Source organism: Micropterus salmoides, unplaced genomic scaffold (genome assembly GCF_014851395.1).
Source record: "Micropterus salmoides isolate LMB-PRFRI ecotype aquatic unplaced genomic scaffold, ASM1485139v1 Ms_hic_scaffold_15, whole genome shotgun sequence".
Lineage (NCBI taxonomy): Eukaryota > Metazoa > Chordata > Actinopteri > Centrarchiformes > Centrarchidae > Micropterus > Micropterus salmoides.
Window position 1 is genome coordinate 16,783,801 of NW_024040596.1, and position 18,010 is coordinate 16,801,810.

Genomic DNA, 18,010 nt, shown 5'->3' on the forward strand with positions numbered 1-18,010 from the left:
ACTGCTGATATTCTGCGAGCTTGTGATGAGACGATCTTTTGTGTCTCTCAGGGATATGTTCATGCAGGTGCGTGTTTGGCAGAAAGAGTGGGTCCCTCTGTAAATGTAGCATACAAGGCATTCCTCACATTGACAGAGCGGGACACCAGTCCGTGAATGTCAGCGAAACCTGAGAAGTGCTCATATGTCAAACATGCAAAAAGTGAGAACATAACAAGAGGCTTTGTGTTAGACAGGTATGTGAAATAATTTCTCAGACCTGCTTTTTGTAGCCACGTTGGGGGACAGCAGAGAAAGGCTGTACCAATGTATCATTATGTTTTAAGTTTACATGGTAAACTTGTTGGCAAACAATTGCTTATATGCATCTGCTAGCTTAAGAGCAACATTAACATTTGTTCGGAGTTGTATTTCTGGCCACATTGGGAATGGAAGTCCAATATTCACTCTCCTTTAAGAGCTGCATCGTTTGCTCTATTGCTCTATTTGCTCTACTCTTAAGATGCTAAATACAGCACTTTGTTCACCAGCTGGTTGCTAAATGTGTCTGCCTGCTTTTTGGTGCTCTGCAGGTAGCGTTGACTGTTTAGAGCCTTTTCACTGAAAACAGCTGCTGGCTGTGGCTGGGAACGGGGCTGCTAAAAGCATTGAGAGCTGAGGTGTGCTGCAGAGTTGGGTGATAACTGTCTGTGGGTTTGTTTCTATTAGGTGCAACAACCTTTCACGTACACGTAACAATTTGATCCATTTTTATTAAACAAGACTAAGTCTTGCGTTTTTTAAGGTGTCTTTCTCTCGCTGCTTTGCAGGACTGTGTCATTCTCTTCTTCTCTTTGACTTCACTGAGAACTTCATGCTTAGCTGTTGACCATGACCAGCTGTGGCTCAAACAGTTCATTGACTTTGTCTATTATTTCTGCATGCAGCAGTAACTCAAACTCTCACTTCCCGGAGCCTTACAGGTATCTGTTCACCCCACCCTCTCAAGTCATTGAGATCATGCAGAAGATGGGTGAAGTGCGGAAGAAAACTCTTGCTCCCGGGGACAGTGAGTGTCCAGTATGGATTAGTGGATGACAGAATCTGTCTACTAGCTGCATGAGAAGGTGTCAGTCTCACTGTGTTCCCTGGGGCTGTAGCTCTAATCTAGTAATCCTATCCTGACAATCCCGATGTATGCTTCACAACATGCTGCCTTTCCTTGCTGCTGACATAGAGTTCACTGCTAAGGAGGCTAACTTTCACCCCTATTGTCCTGTCACACTAAGTGAAAAATCGACCATCAGCACTGCTGGAATGTGCTGGTGTTTTGGAGAAGCCTGCAGCATTAGCTTCACCAGCTACATTACTTGTAGGTGTTGCCTTGCTAGCCTACGGCTGTGCATAGAGGCCTCTGTGTTGACACACCGTCACTTGGATCAAGTTCACGGTTTAATATGAGTTTGAAGTTACATCAATGGTAAACAGCCAGAGGTAACATAGACAAAGTGACATTCCAGAAATGTACTACTTTACAAGAGCATGAGCACTGAAGTAAAACCAAACACTGCATGCTTTATTGGATATAAACATGACTCCACAGCACTCAAACAAGATGACAGAATAAATAATGTAGATAAACATGTTTGCAGAATGAAGCCTGACTTATTTTAATGGAAAAAAGATCTAAATGGCGATTACAGTGTAAATATCATGTTGTTTGAAAATGACCCTGCGGCACACAAAAAAGAAATCAAAATCACCAGAGCAACATGGAAAATTACCTCAAGCCATTTTTCTCTCTTCCAGGTGGTTCTGATTCATGGTGTCCCCCACCAATTGCATACACACACTGCAATCTTGGCACTGCAGGGGGATTACGGCCAGGATGTGGCAACCCAGGCATCATCTGGAGTTGAGCCCTGTGCGCCTGGAGCTCCGAGTGAGGTGCACTAGCACTAGCACTCCCATTAATCTAGTCTTTCTTCACAGTCTCATCTGTAACCATTAGCTTCAGTTACATCTATTACTCACAGGCAAACACATATGAGGCCATTTGTAGTCTTTCATTGTTTATACCGATGTGTGACAGTGGGAGAAATTTCCAAGGGAGATGCATGAAACAAAAGCCAGAACGAAGAGTGAATCAGATATAGAAGGGAAAGAGGAGTCAACATCGGAGCAAGGGATCAAACAGGAGTGACGGACAGGAAGTACTGTGTTCCCCATGTGTCTTTCCCTCTTCACTCTGCAGGCTGTGGTGGAGATACTAGAGATCTGCTTCTCATTATACTATAGAAAAGGATTTAAAGAGGAGCATAATGGCTGACTGCAGTCTTAACCCTGTCACTCTGATGCCCCAAACCACCAAAAGCCTTCATCAAACCTCACAGCCACACTCAAACATCAGCTTGTAAATACAAAACAGCTTTGCTGCCTCACGTCAGCCTCCCATTACCAGGCACTCCATACATCAGAGACTGAATGGAGGCCAATAGCCCGATCCACCCATTCATCAAAACCATTATGGCAGGCCTTCCGTGTAAGAGTTTCAAAGTTGCACAGAGCAGGCTCGCCTGGGCCCCATCACTGCCAGTCGAGCTGAGTGAAGTGCATGTCAGGAGCCTGATTTGTGAAAGTGCTTGCTTATATATGTGGTAACATATAGTCAGTCCCCCTCAGGAATACGCCTCCAGTGAACATCCAAATCCCTAATGAGCTAAAGCTGTGTGCAAAACTGCCATTGTGGTAAGAGTTTCCTGTGTATTTTCACACTGGTGAGAGGAGAAGACTAACACAAAAGAAGGATGGAGGTGAGGATGAAAAGAGCAAGCCATGAAAGACGCATCCTGCAGAAGTTCAAGAAAAGAGGAAGGAGGGAGTGATTGTTATTATTTTTTCACTTGTGTTTTCCTCTCCTTTTTTGGACCGTGTAAAGAGCTCCTTGACTCTATTTGTGGTCTTGTTCCTCCACAGCTGTTGTAGTCCATCCTTTATATAATGTTTCTTACACCAGCTGTTCAGGCTGCGATCACAGGCTTTACAGCCCTGAGAGATTTATCTTTGATGCACACACAAACACACATTTTCAGATACTCCTGATTTAAGTGAAAATAAAACCATAAAGTACTTTATCTCTTGTCATGCCAAAGGCAAATCAACTTGGAAGTATATAAACTCTTTTAACAAAGTTATATGTTTGAGAAAGGGAAATGTGTTTTGATGGACTACCAATCTCATAGCGATTTCTCTTTAATAAGGACTGTGGGAACTTACCTCTGTGATGTAAGAAAACTTGATTTAAGAGGCAGTTGCTGTAGTTTGGGGATGATTGTGCTCAGATGTGAATTCCTCACTTTCTCAATCATGGGGAACAAACAATGGACACTCTGTGATATGAAGGTAAGGGGGGGGCAGTTAAAGCATAAAGGTAAATGACACTGCAGTTCTTCATTACAAACCTTTCCTGCTGCCAATCTTAATATAACTGCCCTGAACTGTGCCTCACTTTCTTCCTATATATGCACACATGGACTGACTCTCACACACCCTCTCTCACACGCAGGCAAAGTTCAACAAGCTGTGGTTTTCCTTGAGGTATAATTGATTGGATTTTAATGTAGCTCCTGAAAGAATGAAAGGTTCGTTGATATAAATAATTTGCCTCATTTCCCAGCTGACCTCTTTTTCTCCTGCACTTTACCATCACACACTCTCTCTCTCTCTCTCTCTCTCTCCATTGTGTTTAATGCCTGTTGTTAACCCTATGACATCTAGTGTAAACACAAGGACTAATGTAGTCATGTCTTTATGTATGTATTGTATTTCTTACATTCTGAACTTGAATTACAATCCTTTAAAGGAACAGTTTGACAATTTAGGAAAAATGTGAGGAATTAGATGAGAAGATCAATACTACTCTGATGTCTGTGTGGTAAATATTTAGCTACCACTAGCAGCTGTTAGCTTAGCTTAGCACAAAGACTGGAAACAGACAGCAGGAAAGAGCTAGCTTGGTGCTGTCCAGCGGTAACAAAACCTGTTGCACCCTGCTGTGTCACATTAAGAATACAGAACATCAACATTACTGTGGCAGTAATCACCCCCTGTCTGAAATCACTGAGCCTATTTTCTAAAATGTGAAACTATGCCTTTAACGCAATCCTAACTTGGGAAAATCTCCACGAGCACAGTGAAAGGTTTAATAGTCCGCTCAACCTTCAGGCTTCATCAACATTATATTGCTATTTTTTTTCTGAATGAATGTGTGTATCTCAGCTTTCAATACATAAGGACTGCTTTTCCGGAGACTCTGTTCCATTCCTGGTATGAGATGGTGCCCACTTCCTTCCATTGAACCAGCCAAATGACCTTCTCTGCAGCTATGCTGGGAGAAATGGAATAGACAATGGGAGAGCAGGATGGACACCAGATCAGAGACTGTGGTATAACCCTTACAAACAAACACTCAATGCCCCAAAACCCGGCAATTCTAACTCCAACACTATGGTTTTCTGTCCGGGAAAATGATGCATATAAGCAAACAGTAGGATTTGACTACCTTGATTACTGTGTTGATCTGATGTAAGCCTATTTTAATTATGAGGAAGCTAATTACTGTTCATGATTCACACATTTTAAATACTTCACAAGACATTTTAACCACACTGTCAACTCCAATCGTATGGTAAGAGATTTTACCTGAGAAGTCTTTGCAAATTATTAAACTGAAATGAATGCCTTATTTTGGTTTCTGAATTTCTTCAGTTTTTTTGACAGCAAAAGGAGGAAATGATCTTAACATGTACAAACAAAACAAATACAGCGACCTGGTGAAACCTCAGCGTGAAATATGCACATCAGAGTGCAAGGCAGTTTCCTTAAGTGTGCCCCTCACCCCACCCCCCATCTCATTTCCTCCATACCCAAACAAAAGCTGCTTCTCTGGGAAAAGAGCTTGGCCACTTATGTTTCCGTGTAGAGCCCAGACCTGCTTGCATGCAAACTCTTTGGCCATCAGCATGTCTGTACAGGGTACAGAGCACTTCAGCATCAACAAACTGCATACAAGCAACATGCACAGAACTCACCTAAACATTTAAGTCAAAACTCAGCAAGACATGACACTTTACTGCACTAACCAAAAATATAAGCAGTGTTCATCACTACCCTCCAGCTTTGATCTGGCTGTTGGGTAGGAGTGGTTTCCCCAGGTGGGTTCCTACTGTCAGAACAAACTCCTTTTCAGCATATTTCAAATGAGCTTCAGCTGGGAACTTCTCCCCATCAAAAGCAATCTGAGAATAAGAGGAGCGGGGCGTTTCTCCCAAGAGTTCCACCATCTGACAGGTCACATCCAGGATACCATTCTAGAGATGGGATACATGTGCTTTGAGTGCACTGTAAAAGGCAACATGAGGCCATTTCAGTCTAAAGAAGTTTATAGTAATTGATGCAGGAGAAAATTCTTTGATCAAGTCACATGGGGTTGAGAGAGCAGGTACCCTGACAGAATGTTCTTAAAATTCTTAAGACTGGGTGACGGTGAGCAATACTGAACTAAGTGTTATAGCCATTAATAATGAATCTTGCCTAGAAGATCCCAGCAAAGCTTGAAGATAAGCATGTGGCCCAGTACATTGTCCAGAAACAGCAGTTAAAGACTTCTAGTTCAGACACACTGGTGGGTTACTTCTGAACAAGCTAGAAGTATTGTGCAAACACTGGCCACTATTGAGTCTGTCACCCTGAGGACTCTTTTGGCTGTACTCGTCATAGTGCAATAAACTTGCCAAGACAGTAGATGTTCTTAGACAGCTTTTATTCATCATAGTTGAATGACAAGAGATCTTGCAGTCTTTAGACTCCAGCTTTCATCTGGTTGTTGGGTGGTAGTGGCTTGCCCAGGTGGATCCCCACAGTCAGTCCAAACTCCTCAGTGGCATGTTTCTCACAGACGTCAGGCTTAAGCTGGAAGCCCTTCTCCCTGTCGAAGCAGTCCAAAGGAGTGAAGGAAAGTGGTTTTTCCTCCAGGAGGCCTTGCAGTCTTTTACGCCAGCCCTCCAGCATGGTGCCTCGCACCTCAGAGGGAACGTGAGACGGAGCCCAGAAGATCTGAGGGGCCAGAACTTGGAAGCCACAGTAGTGCAGGATGCCATTCTGGAAGACGGTGGTGATATGGTCAAATGTTTACCACAGTTGATAACCCATTAAATGCTTTGCCAAGTCAGTTTATGCTGGGCCAGTACCTGCAGCGGCCACAGTGTGACATTCATGTCTCCATTAATGCCATTTGCACTGAACATGGACTCGTGAGACCCAGTGGTGAAGGACAGCATGGCTTTCTTGTCCTGTGCAGAAAAAACAATTCAAACAAGCCAGAGACACACCCACACCCCCTCGTAATGCAAGCCTCTTGATTTGGTCCCTTACCTTGAAGATGCCCTGGCTATACCTCTTCTCTTGGGAGTAAGCGAAGCCCAGTGTGAGCACCCGGTCAATCCAGCCCTTCATGATTGCAGGAAAACTGAACCAGTACATGGGGAACTGAGAAGAGTTTGAGTTAGTTTCAAGCACAGGGCTTGGGCTTAAACATATTAGTCAGTCAGCCTGTACCTGAAAGATGATGAGGTCTGCTTCAGTGAGTTTGCGTTGTTCTTCGGTGATGTCAGCAGACAGTTTTCCAGCCTCCCATGCTAGTTTGGTCTCCTCTGCGTAACAGAAGTGATCTGCATTCTTAACTTCTCCTGCAGAGACAAAGTAAATGTTGCCTGAAATTATGGAGAGCAACTAAAGCAAAAAAACTGCCAGGTTTAATGCCAGTGAGATATTGATATACCAGTGATGTCCTCAGCAGTAGCAGAGGCTTTAAACTTCATGGCATATAGGTCAGATATTTCAGTTGTGTAGCCCTTCGTTCCAAAGACTTCCACAGCAGCATCTTTAGCTGCAGCACTGAATGAGCCAGAGCTCTGGTGGCCATACACAAGCAACACTTTCTTTCCTGCTAAACCAAGAATTAAATATTAGAACAAGTAGAACTCATAATTTCCAACCATAACACACTGGCAAGAACACAGAGCAGAAAACCTCACCCATTCTGGAGAATATGAACAACTAGCTGGTCTGTTAATGGAAAGAACTGCTCATTCCGGAGCAAAGCAGAAGATGCTATTTTTATACTGCAAGCCTTCTGGAGCATTTGCACTCTCTCAGGTGCTGTCAATCAGCAATCAAGGTCATAAATCAATCAGCTGAGTTTGGGTGATTCTCTCTCACAAGTCTCATCAACATATCCACATATCTTTTTCTGAACCTAGTCAACATTTTTTAATGGGGAGGGGAATTTTTGTAAATGCCAAAAATATGCCAGTTAAACCAGCTGCAGATAAAGCCTGTTTTAAACAGGATAAGCTTACAATAGTACTCTCGAGCCTATGTCGTCTACTTGAAGGCAATGTGTGCTTTTCTCATTTTAGCCTACCCAGAAAGAGGCAGAGTATATGTTTGTCTGTGTTTTCGTGTCTTATCCACAGTAATCGTGTGGATATTTGAGAGCTTGCGTGTCTGTGTACAAGATGTTTTAAAAATTGTGTGCCACTCTTGATGTCTTCAAACCACATGAAGCAGATGTGGCTGAGTGATCTTCTCACTCTACTGTTACTGGTTTCCAGCTCTGTTTTCCTTTACATTACTTTGCTCTAAAGAAACATTTGCCTGCGGTCAAGCACATTCACAAATGTTGCCCTTTAAAAAAAAATAAAAAAATAGACTCGGCAATGAACATCAAAGGCAGACATGAGCTGGCACACATCTGGGACCAAAATCAGTCCTAAATCCCATCTATCAAGACACCATGAGGAGGAGGGATTAGGGAATAACTACGCTACAAATGCTCACATGCATGCAAGCACATCACACAGGGCCTCGCAGAGACCTTTGGAAGGGCAGGTTGCCAAAGTATAAAAAGGGCACATGGAACAAGGATTTAAATAGGGCTGTTCTCAAAATATTGATATAGAAATATATCGTTATGTATTCCTTGCTGATACGCATATACAGATGCTTCTGTATCGATACGGGAATACTGGAAATACCCAGCTCTAGCTTTAAAACACTGTGGACTGACATAACAGAACAGTTGCTGTTGAGGGGTTGCTGGGGTTGCTGGGGATGCTGCTGCTGCTGCTGCTGCTGCTGTTGTTTTGTTGCTGATACTACTGGAGGTGATCTGTGACTAGAGATATTTCATACATTTTCCTGAAATCTAATAGGGCCATTTCTTCTTCACTCTTTACTTTGATGTCAGGAATATTATTTATTTTACATTGGAACTGACATTTCTATATTTATTTCCAGTCATTGAGTTTTTATTGTAGCTGAGCTGTTGTAAACACTACTGTTGCTGTCAAAATGTAAATATATTCCACTGTTCTGAATTTAATGGTAATTTTTGAAAAAGGGCTGATAAGTAGGCTATAAGTCGGAGGAATAGGCTTAGTATCAGTATAAGCCTGTTTTACCAATGTTGTTATACTTATTTTAAGGCACAAGGCTTTTATTAAGTTAATGTAATGATCCTAGTTCAAGTGAAACGTTTTTAGTCAAATTACTTTAACCCTCCACCTATTTCCAGGAAAAACACCTAAAATAACATACCCAAAATAAATCAGTAATAACTGCTCAACCATTAGGCCTAGATGCATAATTCTGGTGTGGTGTCCGAACAAAATGCACATATATTGTACACTACACTGGTCTCCTTTGATAGGTCAGCTAAGCTAAAGAATATGAATCAACTGTAAATGAACCTATTTATTTTTCTATTAAAGAGTAAATGGAGTTGCCTGGTTTAAAATCTATATTTTAATATCACCATTAAAACCATCATCCAGCTCATTATAATGCAACAGAATATCTTCTACACTCAAAAAAATGATTCAAGGCCTTCTTAGAGGTGACACATTTAAATATAATTTGCTTTATTTAAATATATCTATTTAAGATCATATGTATATATATTTAAGTGGTTTAACTAAAAATGTATTAATAGCTCCACCTATGAGATTGATTTACGTTGGATCACCAAAAAAAAGTGTCATACGGGACCGCCCTTTGCGCATGTGCGGGACAGCGCGCTCTTTTCTCCCATCTCTCCATCCTCTGGGTGCAACGCCAAAGCAACGTTTGGTGGACAAGACTACATTAAAGGCGAATATCTACTTCTTGGTAACTATTCATTAGTTGTAGTTGATTAGAAAGTATTTTGCTGTCAAATATCGTTAATACAGTAATATTGACCGAAATGTGTGCAACAGTTATTTCACTCTTCAAAGTTGAAGGGAGTTGGCTGGCTAACGTTAACTTATGGTGGTTAGCTATGTTAGTGCTACTTTTGTACTTTTAACGTTAGTCACTTTGACTGCTTTGGTTAATGTGTTGCTCTTCGTTGCCGCAATTTTGGACCGGGCAAAACTGGCCTGTAGACAAATAAAAGTAAAAGAAGAGATGCCGAATTTCTGTTGTGTGTGTGTCTAAAATGGCGGCGAATACCGTTAGCAGCCAAGGAGTGAAGCTGTCAATACCACAACGTTAACGTTAGTTTAACGTTAAATATCTATGGCTCGTTCGATATTTATGCATTTAGGCTGTAGGTGGACTAGTTATGGCGGCCTGCCGAGACCGGGCTACACAAATGTTAGCCGCGTTTTTTCTGCCATGTGTCATTAATGGCGGCCAGTGTTTTCGTCAACGACATTTTTTCACAGACGAAACCGAGACGATAACTAACGTTAAATAAAACCAATTTTTGAATGAAAAAAATTATGACGAAAATCTATTGACATTTTCGTCAACTAACGTTAATAAAAACTAGACCAAAATGTTAAATAGTGACTATTTGGGAAGCGATTCAGTCAGAACTGATGTCCTGCGTTTGTGCTAGATGGCACATGTGTACTGTAACGTGCTGATCTACCCAGCGGTCTCATAAAACTAAAAAGTGTAAACGTCTGGGAGAATGAGTAGAGCAGACATATAGATCTGAATAAGAGTGACGATGCAAAAAAGAGCTCTATTCAGTACGATTTTCTGGACGCACACACAGCGTGCAGCCATGCACATAGACACACAGCGCGCGAGTACTAAACTGAGCTCTCTTTTGGCCTGAATGGACAAATACACACAACATTATGTCTAAATGTCCGGTTTGGAGAGTATTCATGTAAACTATGTTGGTTATGTCTTAAACGGTTGTGAGTGTATCGGATGTGCATCAGTGCAATTGGATTCGCATGTCATTGGACATGATCCAATGTCTTAAAGTGACAGTGGGTAATAAACCTAATGCGGTCGGTGTCCTTAATTTTGATCAAGCAACAAAAGAAAAAGAGAAAAGCATTCACTGTTTGTTAATAGCTTTAATAAGGATTAATTCTATTTAATTCCTACAAATAAATATGTCTGCTTGAAAGAATCTATGCATGTAGTTATAAAGAATGCATATATCATTAATTGAAAAGAAGACTGTTTTACTTTAGGAAAAGTGGTTTTATTTAATTTTAAGATTTTTTAAAGTCACAGTAGTTAAATATGTATCTGTATTGCATGTAATTACTTTTATTTGGTTACATCACCTCCATTGCTCACACCTCTAATATATGCATCTCATCTTTTGTAGTTTAAGTTGAAAAGCAGTTTGTGGCAACCTCCTATTAATGGTAGGTATAAGACTAACATTACTTGCTCAATGCTAGCAAAAACTGATTTGCATCATTGTCATGTGATATGTGCTAATGGTCTTTATTCTCCTTTTTAGGATTATGAATGTGGCAGTGCAAAGAATGCAGTCTGCAATTAGCTAGCAGGTATTTGTTATTGAAACTTAACTTTTGAGTTTGTATTGCTCAACTACTCGCCATTGGGCAAAAATTTCTATACAAGATGTCTGTCTGATAGTGCTATAGCTAAATTTAAGGATGCGATTCCATCAGCTCTAAATACATTATCTAGTCACAAAGTAACGGAGGACTCCTATGCTAATTTCAGTCCCTCCCAAATCGATCATCTTGTTGATAGTGCTGCAGGCTCGCTGCGAATGACACTCGACTCTGTAGCCCCTCTAAAAAAGAAAATTCTAAAACAAAGACGGTTAGCTCCATGGTATAATACTGAAACTCGCAAATTAAAGCAAATATCACGGAAACTTGAGAGGAATTGGCGTTCCACCAAAGTGGAAAATTCTCGTTTAATTTGGCAAGATAGTCTAAAAACTTATAGGAAGGCCCTCCGTAATGCCAGAGCAGCGTACTACTCGTCATTAATAGAGGAAAATAGGAACAACCCCAGGTTTCTTTTCAGCACTGTAGCCAGGCTGACAGAGAGTCACAGCTCTATTGAGCCAAGTATTCCCATAGCTCTCAGTAGTTACGATTTCATGAGCTTCTTTAATGATAAAATTCTAGCTATTAGAGACAAAATTCACCAAGACCTGCCCTCAATTGGCACCGACTTATCTCTTAACTCAGGAACCTTAGAAACAGCTGTAGAACCAGATACATGTTTAGACTGTTTTGCTTCCCTCAATCTTTACCAACTAACTTCAATAATTTCTTCATCTAAACCACCAACCTGCCTCTTAGACCCCATCCCGACTAGGTTGCTTAAAGATGTTTTACCCTTAGTCAGCACTTCTATACTAGATATGATCAATCTATCTTTATCAACAGGCTATGTACCACAGTACTTTAAAGTAGCTGTAATTAAACCTCTTCTGAAAAAGCCCAAACTTGATCTGGATGTTTTAGCCAACTATAGACCTATATCTAACCTTCCATTTCTCTCTAAGGTTCTGGAGAAAGCAGTTGCTAAACAGCTGTGTGACTTTCTACAGAGCAATAGTTTATTTGAGGATTTTCAGTCAGGATTTAGAGCTCATCATAGCACAGAGACAGCACTGGTGAAAATTACTAATGACCTCCTTATTGCATCAGACAAAGGACTTGTCTCTGTACTGGTTTTATTAGATCTTAGTGCTGCATTTGATACCATTGACCATCAGATCCTATTGCAGAGACTAGAATATTTCATTGGCATTAAAGGAACCGCTCTAAGCTGGTTTAAGTCCTATTTATCAGATCGATTTCAGTTTGTACATGTTAACGATGAGTCCTCCATGCACGCCAAAGTTACTCATGGAGTTCCTCAAGGATCTGTCCTTGGACCAATCCTCTTCACTTTATATATGCTTCCTTTAGGCAATATTATCAGGAAACATTCCATAAGCTTTCATTGTTATGCAGATGATACTCAGTTATATCTATCGATCAAGCCAGATGAAACTCATCAGTTAGCTAAACTTCAAATGTGCCTTCAGGATGTTAAAACCTGGATGACCTGTAATTTTCTCATGTTAAACTCAGATAAAACTGAAGTTATTGCTCTGGGGCCTAAGCACCTCCGTGACGCATTATCTAAAGATATAGTTTCCCTGGATGGCATCGCCTTGGCCTCCAGCACCACTGTGAGGAATCTTGGAGTTATCTTTGATCAGGACATGTCGTTTAAGTCTCACATTAAGCAAATTTCAAGGACCGCCTTTTTTCACCTACGTAATATTGCGAAAATCAGGAACATCCTGTCTAAAAATGATGGAGAAAAATTAGTCCATGCATTTGTTACTTCTAGGCTGGATTACTGCAATTCCTTATTATCAGGCTGCTCGAAAAAGTCCATTAAGACTCTTCAGCTGATCCAGAATGCTGCAGCACGTGTTCTGACAGGAACCCGGAAAAGAGATCACATTTCTCCTGTCTTAGCTTCTTTGCATTGGCTTCCAGTAAAATCCAGAATAGAATTTAAAATGGTCAGGCACCATCTTATCTTAAAGAGCTCATAGTACCTTACTACCCCACCAGAGCACTGCGCTCCCAGAATGCAGGGTTACTTGTGGTTCCTAGAGTCTCCAAAAGTAGACTAGGAGCCAGAGCGTTCAGCTATCAAGCTCCTCTCCTGTGGAACCAGGTTCCAGTTTGGGTTCAGGAGGCAGACACCATCTCCAGATTTAAGAGTAGGCTTAAGACTTTCCTCTTTGATAAAGCTTATAGTTAGGGCTCGACACCCTCTACTGCAACGACTATTGTTGCTAGTCTTATTATTATTATTGTTATTATAATCATTAACATTATGATGGTTACCATTAACACTATTATAAATATCTGTACCATTTTTCATTTAGTCTATAGCAACATTACCTTCACTGTCTGTACCTCTGTGTGTATATTGTGTAGGCTGCCTCCCTCCCCTCTCTCTCTCCTTACATCTCTCTCTCTCTCTCTCTCTCTCTCTCTCTCTCTCTCTCGCTCTCTCTCTCTCTCTCGCTCTCTCTCTCTCTCTCTCTCTCTCACCCCAACCGGTCGAGGCAGATGGCCGCCCACCCTGAGCCATGGTTCTGCTCGAGGTTTCTGCCTCTTAAAAGGAAGTTTTTCCTTGCCTCTGTCGCCTAGTGCTTGCTCTTGGTGGGAACTGTTGGGCTTCTGTAAATATCATCACAGAGTATGGTCTAGACCTGCTCTTTTATGAAAAGCGCTGTGAGATAACTGTTGTTGTGATTTGGCGCTATATAAATAAAATTGAATTGAAATTGAATTATTGCAACATTTTAGGCAGGTTCATGGGCACTTAAGGGGAAGTTATCGCTATCCATGTCCATACACCGATTGCCCCTGCACCTTTAATACATGGAGTAAGCTATTAAATCACACATACAAAAGTCACGGAAAACATCAAGGTCCAAACCCAGTAGAAGGGTCTACATTCCAGTGTCACGTGTGCTCATGCAGAGAATTAGCAACTGAAAGAGCTTTTTTCCAACACATAAATGGACATCTCAGGCATGATGAAACGGTTCCTTGTATGTTTGTAGGATGCACATTTAAAACTAATGTTTATAGTACATTCAACACACACAAAAACAGGAAACATAACCAACATTCATTGAAAGATTTTAAAGCCAATGTCATCAGGACAAGTCAGTTACGTCAATCAATTGATCTTTGTGGTTCATCAATGGTGATAAATGATTGGAACATCCTGCAAGGTGCACACAGCCATGCACAACTCAGCACAACACCGGCGTTGCTGGTGCTCGTTTTGTTTTCTTCTTCTTCTTCAACACCCGCACATGCAGACTGTACTATGTAAAATCAAACATTATAAGCTCCCCCATAGAGCCACAATGGTGGTAATTAACAAATTTGAATGGCCGCATTTTGTTTATTTTTCAGGTAAATGCAGAGTTTAAGAGGATCACCACCAAGCCACTGCAGTCAAAGTTCATGTCACAGCTTGACCACTTCTCAAACAAGCTGATGCAGATCTTCAAGAGCAAAGGAGGAGTGAAGGGGCAGAGGATTAAGGAAGTCCTGTCCATCACAGATTCGGTTAGTCGAAATACATCTAACATCCCTTTGCATGTATTGTGGTGGTTAATAGCCGCGTTTCCACTGTCGGGCCAGTGCCGAGCCAGGGCTTTAAACGGGCCGTGCCGGGCTAATAGCCTCGGGCCAGTAGCACCCGGTCTGTGTTTCCGCTGTGCTTCACCAAAACAAGCCCGTAACACGCCTCTCTGGAACAACGTCACACTAACCATCATTTCACCAACTAATGGAAGTTTTATCAGAAAACTAATCAGAAAGAAATCACTGGAAACAGCGTGCATTGCAAAACACACATGATAAAAGCGACCGGTTGCTGACATTTTTGTTGTTTGCTTGAATATTTAAAACCCAAGCATCGATGTTTTACCACAGATTTACAATAAAAAATGATACATTGATCATGAATTAATGTATGTCAAAATTGCACATTAGTCACACAGAAATAAATTACCGTTAGGTTTCACAAAAGAAAGAGGACACTTACTACTTCAGTTGCGTCTGTTTATTTGGTAGTTACAGGACATATTTACATCACATTTAGAAAGAATGATAATTCCTACAAATATATGCAACCAAAAATATGACCTGAGGAGCTTTAGCACTCTCTCGACTCCCAGTAGGCTACAGATATTGGCCAGACAGTGGAAACGCGGCTATTATAAGGTTTTATTGTCCATAGTTGCTTATTTAAACACTTTATGGCCTACTAGTATAGTGCTTTCATCCAAATATTAAGTTGTTGTTTTTTTTTTTCTTTTGGTTCATCCACTCACACAATGTAAAACATGCAAGAAAACTACCAACTTGCTTGTTGGGGGCATTTAGGGGTTAGGCAACCTGTTTAGACTGAAATTACCATGACACACTATTTATATTGACAGAGCCCTACAGAGGTGTTCTTATGTACTGGTGTAGACAAGTGATCGTACATGTTTTTGAGTTTAGGGGGGGGGTGAGTGTGTGTGCTTGGAGTGGGGAGGTTGTTTAGAGTTCTATTGGCCTGGGGGATGAAGTTGTGCTGTTGATAATTGACAAATGCTTTTCTAGATGTATTTTTGTGTCTGTCGCCATCACCTGTGGAGCCCTGCATCACTTTATGTCCCCTTATTTCTCTGTCCATCTTTATTAAACACTTGCTGTTTTTTCTGTGTTTGTGGTGTTCAGGCACCGGCGACCGAGGATGCAGAAAGGGACCTAGCAACCACAGTCATGGGGATTTATGTGATCCGAAGTGATGGGGATTGAAGTTTGAAGGCATGAAAGTCCTGAGCAACTTGGGCAGAGTCATCATGGGCTTTGTAATGCTTTTTGGGCTCATTTATGCCCTTGATTTGAGTTTTCTAGACAACCTCAAATACACCTTTGAGTTTTTCCAGAAGATCATAATGAATTTGGATGGACACAAGCTGAATACAACAGTTGAAAATCAAGCTGTTTGCATAAGAGGACAAAACCATTGATGGAGGGTTTAAGACTGAGATTACTTGGGCTTGGACAAGTGTTTACACCCAGACAATTTAACCTCTCCATCATAATTTCTTGACTCTACCTCCCCCATACCATTCCTCTCTACTTATTTGACTTCATGACTGTCGAGAGGTATTCAAATTGATCTAAAAACTGCTCAATGCGCTGTATTTTTCTTGGATTGTTAGTGGCCAAATTAATTATTATCTGAAAATCAAGCTGTTTGCATAAGAGGACAAAACCATGTGATGATCTCCTTTGATGGAGGGTTTAAGACTGAGATTATTTGGGATTGGACAAGTGTTTGCACCCATAAAGTTTGCCCATTTCACCTCTCCATCATAATTTCTTGACTCTACCTCAGTGCCACTTATACTTATTTGACTTCATGACTCGAGATGGATTGAAATTGATCTAAAAACAGCTCAACTATTTTTCTTTTATTGCAAATAGCCAGAAGTCTTTTTATTTTTTTATGTTGCAAGTGACATTTACATTAAGTTTTATTAAAATGTCTTCCTTGCTGTTAATAATCACTTAGAATGTTTTGTGATTGATTATTTTGTTTTGCTAGTCTTAACTGTGGTCCAAAATACTAGTTTTTGTTACCACCTACAACAACACCAACCACCAAGGCTCTTTTTACTGTAAATGTACAGTAGTATGGAATTTGCAATAGCTTATTGTTTTTTTCTTTCCCTTTATGTAAATGATAGTTCAAGGCAAGCAACTGCATATACAGAGTTTTTGCAGTGCATTCTATCCAGCTATAGTGTCTTTATTGTTGATGTTTAGGATAGCTGGGCATTCATTGTTTACCAGCATACTGTTCATTCAAGTTAATATACTTGTGTTTTATCTAGTAAAAAAGTTAATGTCTTGATATTTTTTATTGAAATATGCTCTCCAGACATGTATTAGGATGCATGCAAATCTGCTTGGAACAATATATTCTCACTTATGGGTTTTTTTTGTTTTTTTGTTGGTTTTTTTACGCTGAAAAAGTATACTTTTCACATGTAAATTCTTAAAAGGGTAATTTATTCCTACCTCATTAGAATTTCCAGAATTTATGAATATGAACACTTCTAAAGTTTCCTGCTGAACACAAGATGTCTCCTACTGCACCCCCATGTTCAGTGTATGTGCACTTTACAACTTAAGTTTCTACATCACATTAATATTGATTGAATATTGGATCAGACTTGAATTCCAAATTAGTTGTGATATCACAAATCATGCCAGTAGGCATACCCGTTAAAACTGGATTTTCACTGAGTTAGAAGAAAATCAGCTGATGTGTGAAAACAGCATTTCATGTCTCCAACTCTGCACATGTTTGATTTTCACTGTGTAGAATAGATGGCACTTCAGTGATCTGTTTCGTGAGCTGTGATAATACTTAATAATACCTTCTGATGAATCATTTTTTTGAGTGTAATACACCTGGAATACAACTGTAACTGTAAATTTGATGAAAAAAAAAATTAACTAACAGCTATTACACAATTTTAAAAAAATATACCACGCGAATGTCCATGATTTGGCCACATTGACTGTTTATATGTTCACTTTTATTGGGAGTTTTCTTCAAAACACTATTTCTCTCCATACAACCACGTTCCAAATAACATAAAGCTTCCAAAACACTGAAATGTTGATAAAAACAGTGAATATTGATCAGTATTCCAGTGACCTAAAGCACTCCCATGCTTTACAGGCCACAAGTTGAGAACAGAACATCCTACAGGGCTGATATCTGTCAGGTCAGGTACCACTTCGTTAAAAAAGACCACACCTCTCGACACACGTGGAACTTTTCTCCCTCAAACAGAACGAAGTGAGTAGATCACCTTTGTTTATCTGTGTGTAGAAGCAACGTTAGCTGTCGTCATTGCGTTAGCCAGCAGCTGAAATTACTTCTACAAGCGACACACTGCAATATACACAACTACTGGCTACTCTCTTTGCGTCTTTCTTGTAAAATACATCCAACAATCCACAACAAGCAAATTGCGGCAAACCCCTCTTACCAGCGGAATTGCAGGTGTCCTGTAGACAGTGCTCCGGCTACGGCACGTCACGGCTGCGCTATGGTTTTGTGTCCATAGGCCGACGTCAAAGTCCAC

General features: G+C 40.6%; 1 protein-coding gene and 1 long non-coding RNA gene across 2 annotated transcripts; one reads left to right on the forward strand and one right to left on the reverse strand.

Moving 5' to 3' along the window:
- Nucleotides 1-5,937, forward strand: LOC119904179. The gene is made up of 2 exons (XR_005444659.1): nucleotides 1-236; nucleotides 1,789-5,937. It is a non-coding gene; the product is annotated as an uncharacterized LOC119904179 (long non-coding RNA).
- LOC119904178 (NAD(P)H dehydrogenase [quinone] 1-like) lies at nucleotides 5,839-7,149 on the reverse strand. Its single transcript, XM_038720653.1, has 6 exons — nucleotides 7,074-7,149; nucleotides 6,818-6,985; nucleotides 6,595-6,725; nucleotides 6,412-6,525; nucleotides 6,228-6,329; nucleotides 5,839-6,138 (listed from the first exon to the last, which is right to left on the reverse strand). The coding sequence occupies exons 1-6, from the start codon at nucleotides 7,075-7,077 to the stop codon at nucleotides 5,839-5,841; spliced, it is 819 nt and encodes a 272-aa protein (XP_038576581.1). The 5' UTR covers nucleotides 7,078-7,149.
- Between the last annotated feature and the right edge of the window lie 10,861 nt (nucleotides 7,150-18,010).